We start from the raw sequence: 18267 nt of genomic DNA, 5'->3' as shown, positions 1-18267 counted from the left end.
CGTTGGAGTTCCCGGGGTCATAGGAAAAGCTGGATTTAATCCCAATGGGGATCCGGTGACATTTGGGGTTGATCGGAAGCTTTTGGGGTGAGGCTGGGCTCTGCCAGCACTGGTCACCGTGGTCACCGGGACCTGGGGGGGGGGCAGGGGGGGCAGTTTGGGGGGATTCGGCTCCTGGAAATGGGTTATTTCAGGGCCTGGAGGCTGCTCTCCGATTGAATACAGGACTTAAATCCTGATTCCTGACCCCAAACTGGATTTTGGGGAGGCGGGGAGGAAAAAGGAAACATTTCACCAACATCTCCCCTCCGGGTGGGGCTCACGGACACCCAAAATAGGGTTTGGGGCAGGAAACAGACCCAGGCTGCACCCCTAAATCAGCCCCCCCCGCCCACCCCACTAAGGGGTGCGCGAACCAGAGAGCCCCATCCCACTGCAATGGGGGCCGGGCAGACACCCCCCACCCTAAAGCCAGGACAGACCCCTACGTACACTAGGGTTGTAGGGGAAAGACCCCCCCCCCCCCATACACGGGGGTCATACAGGAGGGACAGACACCTCCCAACCCCCCCCCCCGCCTCCCTGTGCCATAGGGGCAGGACGGCCCCCACCCCAATGCCATAGGGGCAGGACCCCCAGTGTTATATGGGCAGAACAGATCCTACCCCCGGTGCTTATAGGGGCAGAAAAGAGCCCCCCCACCTCGCCCTCCCCCCCCCGGCGTTATATGGGGGGGGGCAGGATCTGCCTTGTGTTAAATGGGCAGAATGGATTCCCACCCCCCCAGGGTCATAGGGGGCAGAATAGACCCCCCCCGATTCCATAGGGACAGAATAGACCCCCCCCCCCCCCCCCAGTGCCATAGGGGCAGGATAGACCCCCCCCCGATTCCATAGGGGCAGGACCCCCCCCCCACTCCGCTGTGATATGGACAGCCCCCCCCCTTGTTATACTGGCAAGATCCCCCCACTACCATAGGGGCAGAACAAAACCCCCCCCCCCGGCTGCCCTACAAACGCTACCACACGGCCAAACCCCCCCATCCCCAAACCCCCCCCGTCCCCAAATCCCCCCCCATCCTCAAATCCCCTTCCCCAAACCCCCCCACCCCTAAATCCCCCCCTTCCCCAAATCCCCTTCCCCAAATTCCCCCCCCCTCCCCAAATGCCCCCCCATCCCCAAATCCCCCCCATCCCCAAATCCCTTTCCCCAAACCCCCCCATCCCTAAATCCCCCCCCCTCCCCAAATCCCCCCCCATCCTCAAATCCCCTTCCCCAAACCCCCCCATCCCCAAATCCCCCCCTCTCCCCAAATGCCCCCCCATCCCCAAATCCCCCCCATCCCCAAATCCCCTTCCCCAAATCCCCTTTCCCAACCCCCCCCCTCCCCAAATCCCCCCCTCCAGCAGCGCTACACAGGCAGCCGCCCTTCCACCTTCCCATCAAAAAAAAAAAAAAAAAAAATTTTTTAAATCCCCCCCCCCCAGACCTCCCCCCCCTCTTGAAGCCCCGGGGCGGGGGCGGTGGGGGGGGGGGGGCGCTGCTGACGTCAGCGGCGCTGTCCGTGGTGCTGAACAAGATGGCCGCCCGCTAGCGCCGGGACCATGTCTCTGCTCTGCGTCCGAGGTGCGGGGGGGGGGCCGGGGGGGGGGGGGGTGGGCACCGAGACCCCCCCCACACCACCACGGGGTGGGGGGGGGGCAAAGGGGGAGGCCCCGGGTCTCAGCTGTTTTTTTTTTTTTTTTTTTTTTTTTTTTTTTTTTTTTGGGGGGGGGGGGTTGGGTCCATTCATAAAAATAAAATCGCGGCGGGTTTGTGAATGGAGTGCGGGGGGTGGAGGGGGGGGGGAAAGGGGGGGGGGCACAGGCCGGGGGATGTGGTGGTGCTGTGGGAGGTGGGGGGGGTTTGGGGGGTGGGGGGGGGTTAAACGAGGCCCCCCCCCCAGCCCCCACATCGCAGGGGTGTCCCCCCCCCCCCAAAAAGCAGCTCCCCCCCGTTCCCAGCCTGCACCCCCCATCCACCCCCCCGCCCCCCCCCATCTCTCCCCGAGCACCCCCCCGCGGACCCCACGCCCCCGAGCACCCCCACCCTAAAGCCTCCCCCCCACCCCCCAACACCCCCCCCATTTCCCCCCCCCCATTCTCAAGCCCCCCCCCACCCCGGATGTGCCCCATCCATCCCCGCCCCCCCCCATCCACCCCCGACCCCCCCAAGCACCCCCCAAACCCCAAATAGCCCCCACCCCATTACACCGCCAGCCCCAATGCCCCCCCCATGCCCCCCCAGCCCTACCCCCCCCACCCCCAAACCCACATTCCCACCCCCCCATCCGTTCCCAACCCCCCCCAAACAGCCCCCCACCCCAATTACACCCCATTACCCCCCCATTTCCCCCCCCAGCCCCTAATACCCCCCCATGCCCCCACCCCACCGCGGGGGGGGCCGGGTTCTCCCGGGGGGGTTCAGGGCAGCAGGAGGGCAGCTGGGTGCTGGGGGGGGGGCCAACTGGGGGTGCCGCTCACGCCATACTGGGAATAACTGGGAGGAGCAAGGGGGGGCAGGGGGACTGGGATTCCCCCTCCAGTGTTCGGGAGGAAATTGGGGGGGCCCCCCCTGTGCCCCCGCCATGTGTCCCGGCCCCCGCAGCACCCAGGGAGCAGCTCCTGGGGGGGGCCATGTCCCCGTGTGCCCCCCCCGGTTATAGGGCAGCCCCTATGCCCCCCCCCAGATTTAGGGGACCCCCAGATTTTGGGGTTCCCGGGGGGGGGCCGTGCTGGAGGGGCTGTCCCTGGGGGTGCCACCTGGGGAGGACGTTGACACACGGCCCCCCCCGGCAGCGCTCCTCCTGTCACCCTATTTCTGGGGCCACGGGGGCGGAGGTGCCACCTCTGCGCCCCCCCCCCCCGATTCCCAAATGTGTCGTGTCCCCCCCCCACGCGCCCCCCCTCCTTTCCCGATGGGCTGCGGCCACCCACGGCACCCAAAGGAGCTGTGATGGGGGGGGGGGGGCAGCCCCTGGGGGTGTGGGGTGACGGACGGACAGACGGACGGGGGGGGGCAGGATGGGGGGGGGCAGAGGGATGGGGGGGTGGACGGACGGACGGACAGGTGGGGGGGGGCGGATGGACGGACCCCCCCAGGCCCTGGGGTCCTGCTTTGGGGGCTCGGGGGGGGTGGGGGGGCCGCAGATGGTGGCAGATGACAGCCGGGGGGGGGCCGCGCGTTCCCCTGGGGGTTCTCGGGGATTTTTGGAGCTTTCCCCAAATATTCCCAGGATATTTTGGGGGTTTTTCTCCCATTTTGGAGGCAGCGGCTGGTGGAGGCCTGGATGCCCCCCCCAGCCCCCCCAGGCCACACCGTGACCCCCCCCCCCCCGGCACCCACATCCCCGTGGTGCATGTGCCGGCCCCCCCCCTTCCTCAATTTCCCCCCCCCCCAAGCCAGGCAGGGGCCACCCCCCCCCTCCGTGCCCCCCCCCCCGGTGCCCCCCCCCGTGTCCCCCTGTGTCCCCCCCCCCCGGGCACGTGGCCCCCGCAATCGCCTCGGATGGCGCCAGGGCTATTTTCATCCCTCCCCGGTCACGTTGTTCCCCCCCCCCCCCCGCCACCCCCCCCGCCCCGCCCCCCCCCGCCCGCTGCCACCCGCGTCATTCCCCCGTTCTGCGGGTGCTGTGTCATCCTGCCCCCCCCCCACGTCCCCTCCTGCCACCACCGCTGGGGACCCCCCCAGCTCCCCCCCCCGTCCCGGCTGGGGGGTGGAAATTCCCCCCCCCCCCCTCCATGAACTCCCCCTCCCCATCTCCTGGCTGGGGGGGTCGGTGGCCGCCTGCAGGGTGGGCTTGGGGGGGGGCTGGGGGGGCGCTGACCCTGCTCACATGGGGTGATATTTCCCCAAATGGACCCAGATTCAAAAGGGGGACCCCCCCCCCCAAATTTGGGACCCCCCCCCCCATATTTGTGACCCCCCCCCAGACAATGAAGGCTGCTTGGTTTTGGGTTGCCATCGCTTGTCCCACACCTTCTGTGGGTTTTCTTTTTGGGGGTGGGGGGGGCTCTGGGCTCTGCTGGGGAGGGGTCCCACCGCCCCCCCCCCCCCCGTCTCGTGGTGTGGCTGCACTGGGGGGGGGGGGACAGGTTTGGGGACCCCCCCACCCCCTTGGCAGCCTCGGGGGGGGTCCTCAGCCCCCACCCCGGCTGAGCCCCCTCCCTCTGTCTCTGTCCCTGCAGTCAAAAAGGCCAAGTTCGACGGGCCCCAAGGTGAGCGCCCCCCAACTGTCACCGGGGGGGGGGGCTCAGATTGGGGGGGGGGGCACAAGGGGACCCCAGGCTCAGCCTTACTCCTGGGGACATCTTTGGGGGGACAGAGCTGGGGGTGCCCTGGATGGAATTGGGGGGGGGGGAGGTCACGGCCAGCAGCGGGAGGGGGGGGGTGTTTGGGGTGGGGTGGGGGGGGGCACACACTGGGGGTCCCCTCACCCCCCCCCCTTGCCCCCGCAGAGAAGTTCAACACTTACGTGACGCTGAAGGTGCAGAATGTCAAGAGCACGACCATCGCGGTGCGGGGCAACCTGCCCGCCTGGGAGCAGGACTTCATGTTGTGAGTGTCCCGGGGGGGGGCACCCCCAGCTGGGACCCCCCCCCCCCATCCTCATCCCCCCCCCACCGCCCCTCCCTGCGGCCCCCCATAAGGACCCCCCCGGTCCCTCCCTGCCGCTGCTCCCCCTGCCCCCAGCCCCGGCTGAGTTCTGGGGGGCTGGGGAGGGGGGATTGGGGTGGGATTGGGGTGGGGGTGACCCCCTTTTTTTTTTTTTTTCCGCCCCCCCCCCCCCCCCCCAGTGAAATCAACCGGCTGGACCTGGGGCTGACGGTGGAGGTGTGGAACAAGGGGCTCATCTGGGACACCATGGTGGGCACGGTGTGGATCCCCCTCCGCACCATCCGGCAGTCCAACGAGGTAGTGCCCCCCCCCCCCCCGGCACCCCAAATATCACGGAGCCCCCCCCCCTCCATGGGTGGCTCCCCCATCCCTGCACCCCGTGATTTGGGGTCACCGGGAGCCCCCTTTGGGTGCTGGCCCCTCTTGGTGTCCCCGCACCAGGGCTGGGCGCCTGGGTCACCGAGGGGCCGGGGGTGTCCCCGGTGCCCCCCCCGAGCCCTGATTTTCCCCCCCCCCAAAAAAAAAAATCCAGGAGGGTCCCGGGGAGTGGCTGACGCTGGACTCGCAGGTCATCATGACCGACAACGAAATTTCGGGCACCAAGGACCCCACCTTCCACCGCATCCTCCTCGACACCCGCTTCGAGCTGCCGCTGGGTGGGTGCCACCCCCGGGGGCTGCACCCTCCTCCGGGGAAATGGGGGGGGGGGCAGGGGGTGTCCGATCCTGCAGCCCCCCGCCCGCTTTTTGGGGGGATCTGAGATTTTTTTGGTTTTTTTTTTTCCCCTTGCAGATATCCCCGAGGAGGAGGCGAGGTACTGGGCCAAGAAGCTGGAGCAGCTCAACGCCATGCGGGACCAGGACGATGTGAGTGGGGGGGGAGGGCTGGGGGGGGGACAGGGCTGGGGGGGGGCATGGGCAGCCCTCACCACCCGCTGTCCCCCCCCCCCCCCCCAGTACGCCTTCCAGGAGGAGCAGGAGAAGCCGCTGCCCGTCCCCGGCTCCCAGTGCTGTAAGTGCTGCCCTGGGTGCCCCCCCCTTTATCCTGTCCCCCCCCCATGCAGTGGGCTCGGGGCTGCTGGACCTCAACCCAAGGGGGGCTCAACCTCACCCCGCACCCCACACCCTGTCCCTGTCCCTGTCCCTGTCCCTGTCCCCATTTTCCGTCCCTCCCCTCTCTGCTGCTGTTTTGTCACCCTTGCGTGGGACCCCCCCCCCTGTGGGGCTGAGCCGTGGGGGACAGGGGCAGGGGGGGCCATGGGGGTGGCAAGGGGAGCCTGGGGGCTGGCGGGGGGGCTGCTGAGTGGGGGTCCCAGGGGGCAGCTTGGTTTGTCCCATCCCGTGCCTCAGTTTCCCCCTTTGCAGTGGCTCCGGGGCCATGCCCAGCCCTGGCGCTGTCCCCAGCCCAGCTCGGTGCCCCCCCCCCCGAGCCGCCTCCGTCCTTATTTCCTCTGCCCCTTTTCTTTGTAGGCAACTGGAATTATTTTGGCTGGGGAGAGCAGCAGAGTGAGTATCCCCCCCCTCCTCGCCTTCCAGCCCCACGGTCCCCCAAGGTGTCCCCTTCACCCTGACCACGGCCTGGGCTGGGGTCCCGCTGGTGGCTCTGTGCTGGGCGAGGACGGGGACACCGAGCGCCCTGTCCCCAGGTTGTCCCCAGGGGCTGGTGGGGACACGAGGCTCTGTCCCCTCAGGCTGCGGGGGGGCCAATGAGCAGCTCAGGCATTGCCTCCGTGGCAGAGCATCCTGAGGGCGCAGGGGGGGTCCCCGCACCCCGTCCTCCTCTCCCCTTTTCCAAGTATCCTATTCCCCCTCCGATGTCCCTGGAACGGGACACACACCCTCCCCTCGCCCCCAAATCCCCTCAGTGAGGGGTCCCACGCAGCCCCCCAACCCCTTCCCTGCATCCTGCTCCCTGCACCCTCCGGCGGCGGTGGGGACGCGCGGTTTCGGGGTGCCCCCCACCCATCCCGCTCACGGCACCCCCTTACAGACGACGACCCCGACAGCACGGTGGACGACCGGGACAGCGACTACCGCAGCGAGACCAGCAACAGCATCCCCCCGCCCTATTACACCACCTCGCAGCCCAACGCCTCGGTCCACCAGTACCCCATGCGGCACCAGCAGCAGAGCTCCCGCGACTCCTACACCGACTCCATGCAGAGCTACGAGCTGGACTACTCGGACCAGCGGCCCATCAGGTAGCGCCCCGGGCGGCCGGCGCCCACCTCAGCCTCCTCTTCCCACCTCCCGCGGGTGGCCGAGGCCAGCGGGGTGGCACCGGGGACGTTAAGGGTGACGGAGGGACGATGGAGAGGCGAGGAGGAGGAGGGGGACGGTGCCGCCCCCGAGCCTCTCCTCGCTGGGGACCGCGGAGTTCTCCAGCTCGCTTGGGTCAACTTGCCCCGTCCCCAGCGCCCCAGCGGTGTCCCCAAGCCCTGAGCGAGCCGGGGACGCAGCCGTGGCCATAGGGCAGGTGGGGGACGAGCCACACGGTCACAGCCCCCCGCCAGCACAAGGTGCCAGCCCCGTCCCCAGGACGGAGCCCCCCCCCCCAGCCCACGTCCCCGCAGCGGCGGGGGAGATGCTGGGGCACGGCGGGTGGCGGAGGCGGCGGCGGCGGCGCGGCGCCGGGACCTCGCTCACCATCGTCTTCCTCTCCTCCCCGGCAGACGCTACGGTAGCGTAGACTCTGCCGCAAACGACGCTGAGTCCGCTTCCGCGTCGAGCAGGCGGACCAGCCGCCAGCCTTCCCTTGAGAGCAGGCGGTCCCTAGACCTATCGGATAGGTGGGTCGCGTCCTCGTCGCGTGCCGTGTGCCGTCGCAGAGTGCTGTGGTCGCTCCTTGCAGCCGCGGTGAGGCCAACACCAGTCCCGGCAAGGGCGGCTTCGCGCCCCGCCGTGGGGTCCCCCCAGCACGGGAGCAGCCTTGGGATGCTCCGAGGTGGGGGGGAGGAGGAAGGAGGGGGTGGGGGGGTATTTTCGCCCCTCTTGCTGCTGTGCCGCAGCCGGCGGTGGGGATGTGCCCGTGTTGGGGCGCAGCGATCAGGTCCCCATTGCGGCGCGGGAGCCGGTGCCGCGGGGACACGAAGGCCGCCTGCGTCCCCCACCGCCTCCCACGCTGCTGCAGCTCGCCAGGCAAAACCCCCCCGCAGTGATTTGGGACCCCGAGACTCGCCCAGGGCCCCCCCTCGGGCCAGGGTCAGGCCGGGTTTCCAGGCATGAGCCGTGTCTCCTGCACCCCTGTGCCCCCAGCCCCCTTCCCCGAGGAACCCCTCTGTTGCCGGATGATGCCTGCGCCCCTGGGTGTCCCCAGCACCCCTGGGTGTCCCCGGCACCCCGCTCCCCGCAGCGTGTCCCCATCCTCCTGCTGGCTCCCTGCCTTCCCCAGGGCGCTGCCCGACCCCTTCCCGTGTCCCCCTCGCCCACCCCGAGCCCCGGCTGGAGACGTGGTGTCGGCCTCTTCCTAGGCATGTCCCTGTCCCTGTCCTGTCTGCATGTGTGCTTCTGTGAGTCCCCGCGGCCACCGGGCCACCCTGTCCCCAGCAGCACCTGGGGTGCGAGGAGTCCCCCCGCCCTGCTGCACCCATGGGTGCCGGCAGCAGCGAGAGGAGGGTGCAGCGGGAAGGGGGCGGTGGAAAGGGCCTGGCCCCACAACAAGAGCGGAGAGGGGACCCCAGGGGGTGTCTGTGGGGAGGGGGCGTCCGTGAGGGGTGCAGGAGAGCAGGGCTGGGGTCGGGGGGCAGATTTTGCAGGAGGGGGGGCAGGAGGCCAGAGCTGGCTGTGGGTGCCACCCTGCCATGCTGTGCCCCCACCCTTGGCAGGGGTGAGCCCAGGGGACAGCCACGAAGGTCTGGCCCCCCCCCAGCATCCCCCACCAGCCTGGGGGTCCGGTCCCAGCCTTGGGTTCGTGCCTTCGACCACCAGGACGAGGAGCCCGGTGCCCACCCAGGGGCACGTCCCGGGGGAGCCCCCGCCACGCCAACCCCATCCAGCCCTGCTGCCGCGGGGTCCTTGGGGGGCGAGGGGGCACGGGGCGGGCGGTGCCGTGGCACGGACCCACGGGAACCCCGTCCTTGTCCCCCCTCGCCCCGCAGCCCCACGGGGAGCAGCCGCTACGCCTCGTCGGCCGAGCTGAGCCAGGGCAGCTCCCAGCTGAGCGAGGACTTCGAGAACGAGAGCCTGCGGGACTCGGAGCTGGACGAGCGGGACGGCGACTCCTACCACTCCTGCCACAGCTCCGTCAGCTACCGCAAGGACTCGCCGCGCTGGGAGGAGGATGAGGACGACGACCTCTACCTGGAGGAGGAGGAGGAGGAGGAGTTCAACGAGGACTACAGCGAGAATGAGGAAGGCTACCCCAAGGAGGAGGAGGAAGAGGAGGAAGAGCTGCGGGAGCCGGGCACCTACGAAGCCCCCGAGCACGACACCTACCCCCCGACGCAGAAGGCGCAGCAGCAGCAGCAGCAGCAGCAGGTCCCACAGCCCCAGCAGCCCCAGCTGGTCCCGCAGGCAAAGCCACAGCAGCAGGAGAGGAAGGAGGAGAGGAAAGAGGAGAAGAAGGAGGACAAGGACACCTCTGTCCCACAAGAGACCCCGGAGGCCCAGCGGGTTGGGGACGAAGCCCCCCTGCCAGAGGCAGAGCCCGAGCCTGAGCCCCCCAAACCAGCTGAGAGGTAGGAGGGCGATTTTGTCTTGGGGTGGCACTGGGATGGCACCGTGGGGATGCTCTGGACCCTCCAAACCGGCTGTGGTGGCTCTGCTGTCACCCCTGTGTCCCCTGCCTGGAGATTGCCCCAGCCAGCAGCTGGGCACCAACACGGTCAGAGGAGGGAATTTGGTGAAAGCTCGGCCGTGGTCTCCCGTGCTGCACAGGGGAGGTGGGGGTGGCTGAGTCCCTGGCACGGCGCGTGGATAATTCAGGTGCCGGTCGCTGCCTTCAGTTTCTGAACGCTCCCATTTTGCCGTGGTTCGGTGAGCACAACAGCTCCGCACGGAGGGGAAGCTTTCTGGTCTTTTATTTGGTTTAAATTATAGACTGGACCTGGCGAAGCTCTGATTTTTTTGCACAATGATTTTTTTGCATGAAAAAAAAGTCTTTTTTAGGCACCAGGGCTGGCAAGAGCCCTGGCAAAGGTGCCGTTGGTTCAGGTCTGCCTGCAGGGCCCGTTTTTTGGCAGCCACTGGGTGGCCCCACACTGGGGACCACCAATAAGCATGGGTGAGGTCCCGCAGGGTGTCCCCAGCTCCCCGTGGCCTCATCCAGGCACCAGCCCCGCTGCCACCTCACACCGGGCTCTCCAGGAGCCTGGGAGGTTGGGAGTAGTTCTCTTCCTTTCCTCCTTTTCTGGATTTTACAAAGAGAGGAGGAAAACAACCCCATAAACACGTCCAGGCTGGAAATTCATCCCTGGGCGCACCCACCTGCTCCTAGCCCTGGTGTGGTGGGAAGCCCTCCAGCTCCCTTGGGTGCCCGGGACAGGGTCCCCTAAGGGTGAGGGGACTCCGGCTTCTCCTCACTCTGCCTTGAGCCCTTTATTTGGGACCTGTCACCACTGCAGAGCTCTCCCTGGTAGGAAAGTGACGTTTGCCATGGCCACGTTTGCTCAGGACCCATTGGGACCCCCTAAACCTCATCCGTGCCCGCGTCCCGGTGCCGTGCGGGCGCTGAGCGGGCTGTGTGTCCTTGCAGGGAGCCGGCGGAGGCGGAGGTGCAGGACCCCAAAGCGCGAGCCAAGGCCAACTGGCTGAGAGCCTTCAACAAGGTCTGCCTGCAGCTGCAGGAGGTGAGCGTCCCCGCGGCACGGCACGGCACGGCGAGCCCTGCCCCGTGGCGACCCGCACCTCGAGGGCAGCGGGGACCCGGCTGTCCCCAGCCCGTCGGTGACCCCACAGGGGGCAGGGAGCGCTGAGGACCTTCCCCGTGTGTGTGCTGCATGCCGGTGCCAGCCCCTCCGCCCCGTCCCCTGCGTTGCGCTGACACTTTTTTGTTCTGTTTTTAGACTCCATCCTCCATCTTTTCTTTTTGTTTTTGGCTCTGGATTCACCCCACGGGGCTTCAGTCCCCCTCCCTGCCGCTTCTCTTTTCAGTTCTCCACCACCATGGCCCTTGCGCCCGCGTGTCCCCTGCCCGCAGGGGAGGGCTGTAGCCCGCCTGCAGGTAAGCATGTCCGAAAGGAACCGGCCCCGCTCCGTGCGCGCCTTCCCCGTGTGCGTGCGTGTGTGCAGGGATTGCCCCGCGAGGGAGGAAGAATTGGCTCTTTCCTCCTTTTTTTTTCACCCCCCCAAAAAAAAAAATTCCCCGGGGGTCCCTGCACACACCCCCTTCCCTGCCATCTCCCTCTTCCAGCTCTGCTGTGCCCTCGAGTGCTGCTCCCACTCCCCAAAAGCTGTGGTTCTGCACGGTGCAGCCGCCCCCACCCAGCTCCACCACCGAGCTTTCGGGGCCGTTTGGCCTCCTCTCACCCTGCTCAGCCTCTCGAAGCTATTGTAGAGCCCCATCCTTTTAGGACCGGGTGCCGGGTGCTCACAGCCCCCCCTGTGTTTTGCAGGCCCGCGGGGAAGGCGATGGAGAAGCTAAATCGCTGTGGTTCAAAGGCGGGTGAGTACCCGGGGGGGCGCGGGGCTGGCCCCTCCTGCCGACTGTAGGACGGGATGAGATTTGTGGGGCTGGGGAGAGCCGTGGGGAGGTTGGCCCCATGAGCTGGGGGCTGGGTTTTTGGGCTGGAAGATGGTCGTTTGGTGCTTTTGGAGATGTCCCCGGCTGCCGCTGTGTCCCCAAAGAGGACACCACCAAGGGGACAGCAAGGAGGTGAGTGGGACAGGGGGCACGGAGCCAGCAGCTCCCGCATCCCTCCTGCTGCCCGGGACCTGAGCGATGCCACGGGGCACCCCGAGCCCCCACCTCACCCTCACAGGCAGCCCCGCTCCGCCCCGAAAAGCCCCCAAAGGCTGTTTTTTCACTCCATTTCCCTCCGCACCACTGCAGCAAACCGGCTCACCGTGGGGCAAGCCGCAGATTTCCAGCAGCCCCCCCCCTTCCCTGCGCCTTCCAGCCTGGCCCCAGGAGCGTGTGTGTGTGGGGGGGTCCCCTCCTGCCTCAGTTTCCCCCCTTCCCCGCTGACTTTCCTCTCTCTTGCAGGCCTGGCGGCGGGCTGATCATTATAGACAGCATGCCGGACATACGCAAGCGAAAACCCATCCCCTTAGTTAGCGATTTGGTGAGGTTCCCCCCGTAACGCCTTGCACCCCACAGCCGCCGGCTTCGCTCCCGCTGGACCGCGCCGCCCGCGCCCCCCGCTCCCCGGCCGCCTCTAACTCGCTTTGTGTTCTCTGTTCTCTCTCCTCCGGCCTGGCTTGGCCGCCCCCGGCTGCAGGGGGGCGGCGGTAAGGTTTCTGCGCTGCATTAACAGCATGCCCGACATTAAGCCCGGACGCAAATCTCTCCCTCTAGTCAGCGATCTGGTGAGCGCGGGCCGAGGGGTTAAAGGGAGAGCACCCTTGGGTGCTGCCAGCCGGCCCCGCCGAGCAGCCTCTGCTCCTGATGGTGGTGGTGGTGGGGAGGGGGTCCCGGGCTGATTTGGGGTCTCTTGGCCCAGGACCGCGGGTGGGGGCTGTGAGGACGGCGTGGCCGGGCTCTCCCCACCCAAGGGTGCTTCTCTTTAACGGAGCTGCAGGGCCCCGACACCAAGCATCAGCCCGAGGCGTCTGGTTTCCTGAGTTCTGCCGGTGCCACAAGAGCACGGACGTGTCCCCAGTCCCCTCCTGTCCCAGCCACCTGCGGTCCCCAGGGCTCGGGCGGTGACGGTGCCGGGCAGACAGACCCATGTGCTGCAGGAGTGCTGGATTTTGGACCCCGTGCTCTCCTCCCCAGCATCCTGATGGGCTGTGCCATCCCCTCGCTGGGCACCGCGGTCCCATCCAGCCCCCTGCAATGCACAGGGTCCCCCTGCTGTCACCTCTGGTGACAAAAGACGGCGATTTTGGAAACCAGACACCTGTTGTGCCCAGAATTCGGTGACCTTCGCCTCCCTCCTCCACCTCCAGGGTGTCCCCATCCTGTCCCCAGCCCCCCGCCCCGTCCCACCCCGCTGCTCCCCCTCGCTGCCCTTGTCCCCAGCCTGCTCAGGGCACCTGCTGATGCTTCTGCTGTGCTGTGTCGGTGTCGGGGTTTCGGATGCTGGGTTGGGGGTGGCAGTGGGATGGGCACTGTGGGAGGGAGGAGGTGGGGACTGCTGCCTTGTCCTGGTGGGATTTGGCAGGGGACAAAGCGGGGACACTCCTTCTGCTGTGAAATGGCTCCTAATAACGGCCTTTAATTCCCTCCTCGCTGGCCCTGGCTGCCCGCAGGCAATGGTGAGTGCCCCCCACCCCAGTCCTGGGGGTCTCGGACCCACGGCGAGGGGCCCGTGCTGGATCTGGGGTCTCTGTTTCTTTCCCACAGTCCTTGGTCCAGTCCAGGAAAGCCGGAATCACGTCCGCGCTGGCCTCAAGCACCTTAAACAACGAGGAGCTGGTAGGTGCCGGGCGGGATGGGGCTCGGGGCGATGACAGTGACGGGGACGCGGGGTCCACGCTGCCATCCTCCGGCAGTGACAGCGCAGCCACCGTGCTCGCAGCCACGTTTGGGGACAGTGGCATTTGTCCCGTGCCTGCTCCACATGGTGCTGAGCTCGTCCCCATCCAGCGGTGACACTGCGGGTGGCCCGACACCCGTGGTTGGGGGCTCTGCGTGAGCTTCTCCCCCCTCTCTCTCCCCTCCTTGCCCAGAAAAACCATGTTTACAAGAAGACCCTGCAAGCCTTAGTGTACCCCATCTCCTGCACGACGCCCCACAACTTCGAGGTGTGGACGGCCACCACCCCCACCTACTGCTACGAGTGCGAGGGGCTGCTCTGGGGCATCGCCCGGCAGGGCATGCGCTGCGCCGAGTGCGGCGTCAAGTGCCACGAGAAGTGCCAGGACCTGCTCAACGCCGACTGCCTGCAGAGTAAGGAGCCACCGCCCGTGGCCTCGGCCCTTCTCGCCCTGGGGTGGCACGGAGCGAGCGAGCAGCGATTTGGGAGCTGGTCTGCTGCATGCTTGGGGAGGTGGTGAGCAGGGCAGAGCTGCTCCGGGTAGGGTGTAAACCCCTCCCGGTTTGAATTTGTTCATTGTGGGGAGCTTGGGGAGGTCTCGGCTCTTTCCCAGGCACTGGCTGTCCCCCCCCAATCCCACCTGTCGCTGTCCTCTCCCAGGGGCAGCGGAGAAGAGCTCCAAGCACGGAGCAGAGGACCGAACCCCAGAACATCATCATGGTGCTCAAAGATCGCATGAAGATCCGGGGAGCGCAACAAGCCGGAGATCTTCGAGCTGATCCAGGAGGTGTTTGGGGTCACCAAGACCACGCACACGCAGCAGATGAAGGCGGTGAAGCAGAGCGTCCTGGATGGCACCTCCAAGTGGTCGGCCAAGATCAGCATCACGGGGTGGGCACCGGCTGCGCCTGGCGTCCCACGCTGCGGGGACCCTGCGGCCCTGCACGGGGTGTCCCTGCGGGCACAGCTCCTGCCCCCCCTGCCTGATCCCTCTAAGAGCCACAGCATTTGAGGCGAGAGTGGAGACGTGCTCCCTGAGCCACACTGTCCCTCCACACACCTCTTGTCCCTGCAGATGTGGCTGTCCCCGTGCACAAGCACGCTTTGTGCGCCAGCCCTCCGTGCCCTGCAGAGTGGCTTTGGTCCCCGGGGCTCTGTGGGATAACGCTGGGGTGACATCGGGTGCTCATCTTGGGGACCTTGGTGTGGCCACAGCACTGACTTTGCTCTCTGTTCTCTCTGCTATGCCACACGTGTGCCTGGCGTGGATGGGTGTACGTGCCGTGCCGTGCCGTGCCGTGCCGTGCCGTGCCGTGCCGTGCCGCAGTCGTTTGTGCCCAGGGCCTGCAAGCAAAGGATAAGACGGGCTCCAGTGACCCGTACGTTACCGTCCAAGTTGGAAAGACAAAAAAAGGACTAAAACTATCTACGGCAATCTCAACCCAGTCTGGGAGGAGAATTTCCATTTGTAAGTTGGCCCCTGGCCCTTTCAGCCCCCTCCCTGGCCGTTTGGGTGGTGGGCGGCAGGGACCTGCCCCAGCTGGGGACGGGGGGGGTGCTGCTGGGTGCCGGGGCTGTCCCTAGCCCTGCTTTGGGGAACCAGAGGCCGGGTTCCCCTGCTCACCTCGCCCCTCTCTCCCCCAGCGAGTGCCATAACTCCTCTGACCGCATCAAGGTCCGCGTCTGGGACGAAGACGATGACATCAAGTCCCGCGTCAAGCAGCGCTTCAAGAGGGAGTCCGACGACTTCCTGGGCCAGACGATCATCGAGGTGCGGACGCTGAGCGGGGAGATGGACGTCTGGTACAACCTGGGTAAGCAGCCGTCCGTGTGCCACCACCCTGCCGCAAAGGGGGCTTTCGGCTTGTTGGTGTGGGGTCTGCTGTTAAAAACATCATTAGATATTGGGATCTAATTGGGATCTTTGCGTGGGGTCGCTCAGGGAAACTGAGGCACGGAGAGGGGCCCCGTCCCTGTAGTACCTGAGGATCCAGTTGAATCCCTCTCCGTGATGCCTCGGTTGCTTTGTACTCAGACCCTCCTCGATGGAGCCGTTACAGGATGGGGGGTGAACAGAGGGGCTCCAGGGGGCTCACTCCTCACCCCACTCTCTGTGCCCCTTCACCAGACAAGCGGACGGACAAATCGGCGGTGTCGGGAGCCATCCGGCTGCACATCAGCGTGGAGATCAAGGGCGAGGAGAAGGTGGCTCCCTACCACGTGCAGTACACGTGCCTGCACGAGGTGAGCCACGCACGGACCACGTCTCCGCACCGCAGCGCGCCGGTCCCCGCCGGGCCACTGCCGGGCCCGGGGACCTGATGGGACTCGTGTGTGTGCCCCCAGAACCTTTTCCACTTCGTGACGGATTTGCAAAACAACGGCGTGGTGAAGATCCCCGATGCCAAGGGGGATGATGCCTGGAAGGTGTACTTTGACGAGACGGCGCAGGAGATCGTGGATGAGTTTGCCATGCGCTACGGGGGTGGAGTCCATCTACCAGGCCATGACGTGAGTTCCTTGCCCCCGGCGTCACTCCTGGCCCTTGTCCTCCCCCACACGCTGCTGTTTGTGCTCCCCCCCCTCACCATGGGGACACACACCCACCCTGCTGGCCACCTCCTTCTCCATGAGCACCCCGAGCCCCACGGCACCCAGCGCCCTCACCTCCTCACCTCGCTCCTCTCCCCGCCAGGCATTTTGCCTGCCTCTCCTCCAAGTACATGTGCCCGGGGGTGCCGGCGGTGATGAGCACCCTGCTCGCCAACATCAACGCCTACTACGCCCACACCACCGCCTCCACCAATGTCTCGGCCTCCGACCGCTTTGCCGCTTCCAATTTCGGGGTAAGTCCGATGGTGCGTAAACACTCCTTCCTTCTTCTTCTCTTTTCTCTGGGGATGGGGGGGGGGGAGGGGGCAAAAGGGGGCGAAAAGGGCTGTGCAAGGCAGCTCCCCACCCAACGGCAGCTGGGCAGCGGGATATTGGCCCCCGCTTGCTCCCAGATTCATCCCCCTCCCATTTTTGGGGAAGGAAATGAGCCACCACCTTCCTAGGAGAAGGTCTAAATTCGCTCCAAAAATGATTATGGTGGAAGCTGGCTTGAAGTCAGGGCCGGCTGGGATGGCAACACACCGTGCACCCTCGGTGCCAAAGCTGGCCGGGAGCTTTGCACAGCCCTGCACGCGTCGGGTGCGAGCCCAGACCGCCGCAAACTCGCCCGGCTGTGCCAGCACCCATGGGTGCCTCGCTGATCGGGGCTGAGTTTGCGCCGGGACTGGGTGCGCCCGTGGGGACGCGGGTGAGGAGGGGGCTGCGCTCTCACCCCGGCTGCCCCCGCGTCTCCCCTGGGTGCACGCGGGTGCTGCGGGGTTGGAGCCCAGCCCCGGTTAGGGCGAAGCGCTGGGTAGCGAGGGACGGGATAGCGAGAGCCGAGCGAGCCGTGCCGCAGGGCCGTGCGGAAGGAGGAGACCACACGACAAACCTTTTCTCTGACGTGGAGGGTTTTAAAAACTTGTTTCTTTCTCTTTTTTTAGAGAGCCTAAGGCTGGGTCCTAAAGTGCCCGGCCGTGTCGCTTTATCCCCGAGTGCCAGCGTGTCCGGTTTTAAGCGCGCTGCAGCCGCTCGGTGCCGGGGGCCGTTGCTGTCTCTGGCACTCCGAAGGTTTGCGGGCGCCAGCGCAGGCTGCAGGCTCGGCCGAGCCGTGGCCAGGTGGACGTGGGACTCGTCCCCGGCCCCACTTGGAGGCAGGGGGATGCCAGGTCCTGGGATAGCCCCGGCTCCATCACAGCCGACGTGGGGGTGTCCAACCCCTCCCCACCCAACCCCAGCACAGGGGCACAGCACAGTGCCTCCCAGTTGCTTTGCCTCCATCTCCTGTGCCTGATTTGCCACCCGATGTGAGGTTCACGTCCCTTCACCCCATGCTCAGTGGTTGGGAGCTGAGTTAAAGCCTCTCATCCCCAAAGACCGTCAGCCCACGGCGTTTCCTCTCCAAGCAGCCTGGGCAGGGAAGCAAGGAGTCCTCAGAGCACCCACCCCCCTGCTTTGTCCAACAACACTCTCTGTCTCCAGCAGCCTTGCTTTGTCCTGAAGCAGCTCAGCCCCAAAGCTGGGAAAATGCAGCCCCAGCACAGCTGCTCTCCCCATGCCCTTTTGTCCTGAGCTCTCCGAAGGCTTCGTTCCCGGCGCTGTGCACCTGGAGGTGCGATGCTGCAGCCCCCTCCATGCTCCTGCCTCAAGCCCAGGCTTGGAGGCACCCGAGTGGGCAGGGCAGGGGTCCCCCCGTCCCCCCTCCAGCACTGCAGGAGCTGAGGGGATGCATTTTCCTGCCTCTCGGTCCTGCACCGAGGGGTCCCCACTCTGCAGGGGCCACGCGTGCCCCGGAGCCACTGAGTGCTGCCACCGAGCCCCAGTCACCGGAGAGCACCAAGTTCTTCTACCAGCCAGAAGTGTATTTGTTGATTACCTTCTCAGCTTCGTTCTTGGATCCATCCTTTGGCATCAGAAGGAAATGTGATTAAAAGGCCATGCTCTCATTGAGTAGAAAACCACTGGGAGTAAGCAGCTGACATTTGCCTGTCCCAGGAGAGCCCTGCCTTCTTCCTCAGCCACCGCTGTCCCTCACCTGGGGGCTGGCTGCCTCCCCAGGGATGTCTCTGAGAGCAGTGCAGAAGGGCATTAGACATCAAAGCAGTTTCCACCTGCCCATAGTCAGTTCTGGATGTAAGTGCCCCCCAGGGTCCCCAGGCAGGAACCACACTCCGAGGGTGAAAAACAGAAAACAGATGCGCATATGAAACAGACCATCCCATCCAGGGGCATCTCAGGACATATTTATTAGTCAGGAGCATGCTCCACAGCAAATCATGGCTTTCCTTCTGTATGGAAAAGCTTTTGATGGTTGGCTACTAATGGCTAACAATGAGGCAAATCTATAGTCCAGACAGGCTTTAGATATGCCAAAAAGATCCGTGTGCTGGCAAACACACCGTTCAGCTTGTTCATTTCCTGTGCACTGTTGAAACAGCCAGAAC

At 66.2% G+C, this 18267-nt stretch overlaps 1 protein-coding gene across 1 annotated transcript; it reads left to right on the top strand.

Moving 5' to 3' along the window:
- The first annotated feature begins 1519 nt into the window (after positions 1 to 1519).
- LOC137844888 (protein unc-13 homolog A-like) lies at positions 1520 to 17654 on the top strand. The gene is given in 26 exon segments (XM_068661559.1): positions 1520 to 1626; positions 4227 to 4256; positions 4497 to 4596; positions 4836 to 4953; positions 5189 to 5312; positions 5449 to 5522; positions 5613 to 5667; positions 6126 to 6161; positions 6646 to 6856; positions 7328 to 7444; positions 8753 to 9331; positions 10348 to 10441; positions 11207 to 11256; positions 11797 to 11875; positions 13099 to 13170; positions 13425 to 13644; positions 13892 to 13935; positions 13937 to 13978; positions 13980 to 14118; positions 14556 to 14633; positions 14636 to 14699; positions 14876 to 15045; positions 15360 to 15475; positions 15578 to 15712; positions 15714 to 15742; positions 15927 to 17654. Coding segments are annotated over 26 exon segments (3159 nt in total). The 5' UTR covers positions 1520 to 1604; the 3' UTR covers positions 16288 to 17654.
- The last annotated feature ends 613 nt before the right edge of the window (positions 17655 to 18267 follow it).

Source organism: Anas acuta, chromosome 26 (assembly GCF_963932015.1).
Source record: "Anas acuta chromosome 26, bAnaAcu1.1, whole genome shotgun sequence".
NCBI classification, from domain to species: Eukaryota; Metazoa; Chordata; class Aves; order Anseriformes; family Anatidae; genus Anas; species Anas acuta.
This window is presented reverse-complemented; position numbering and strand designations above follow the sequence as displayed.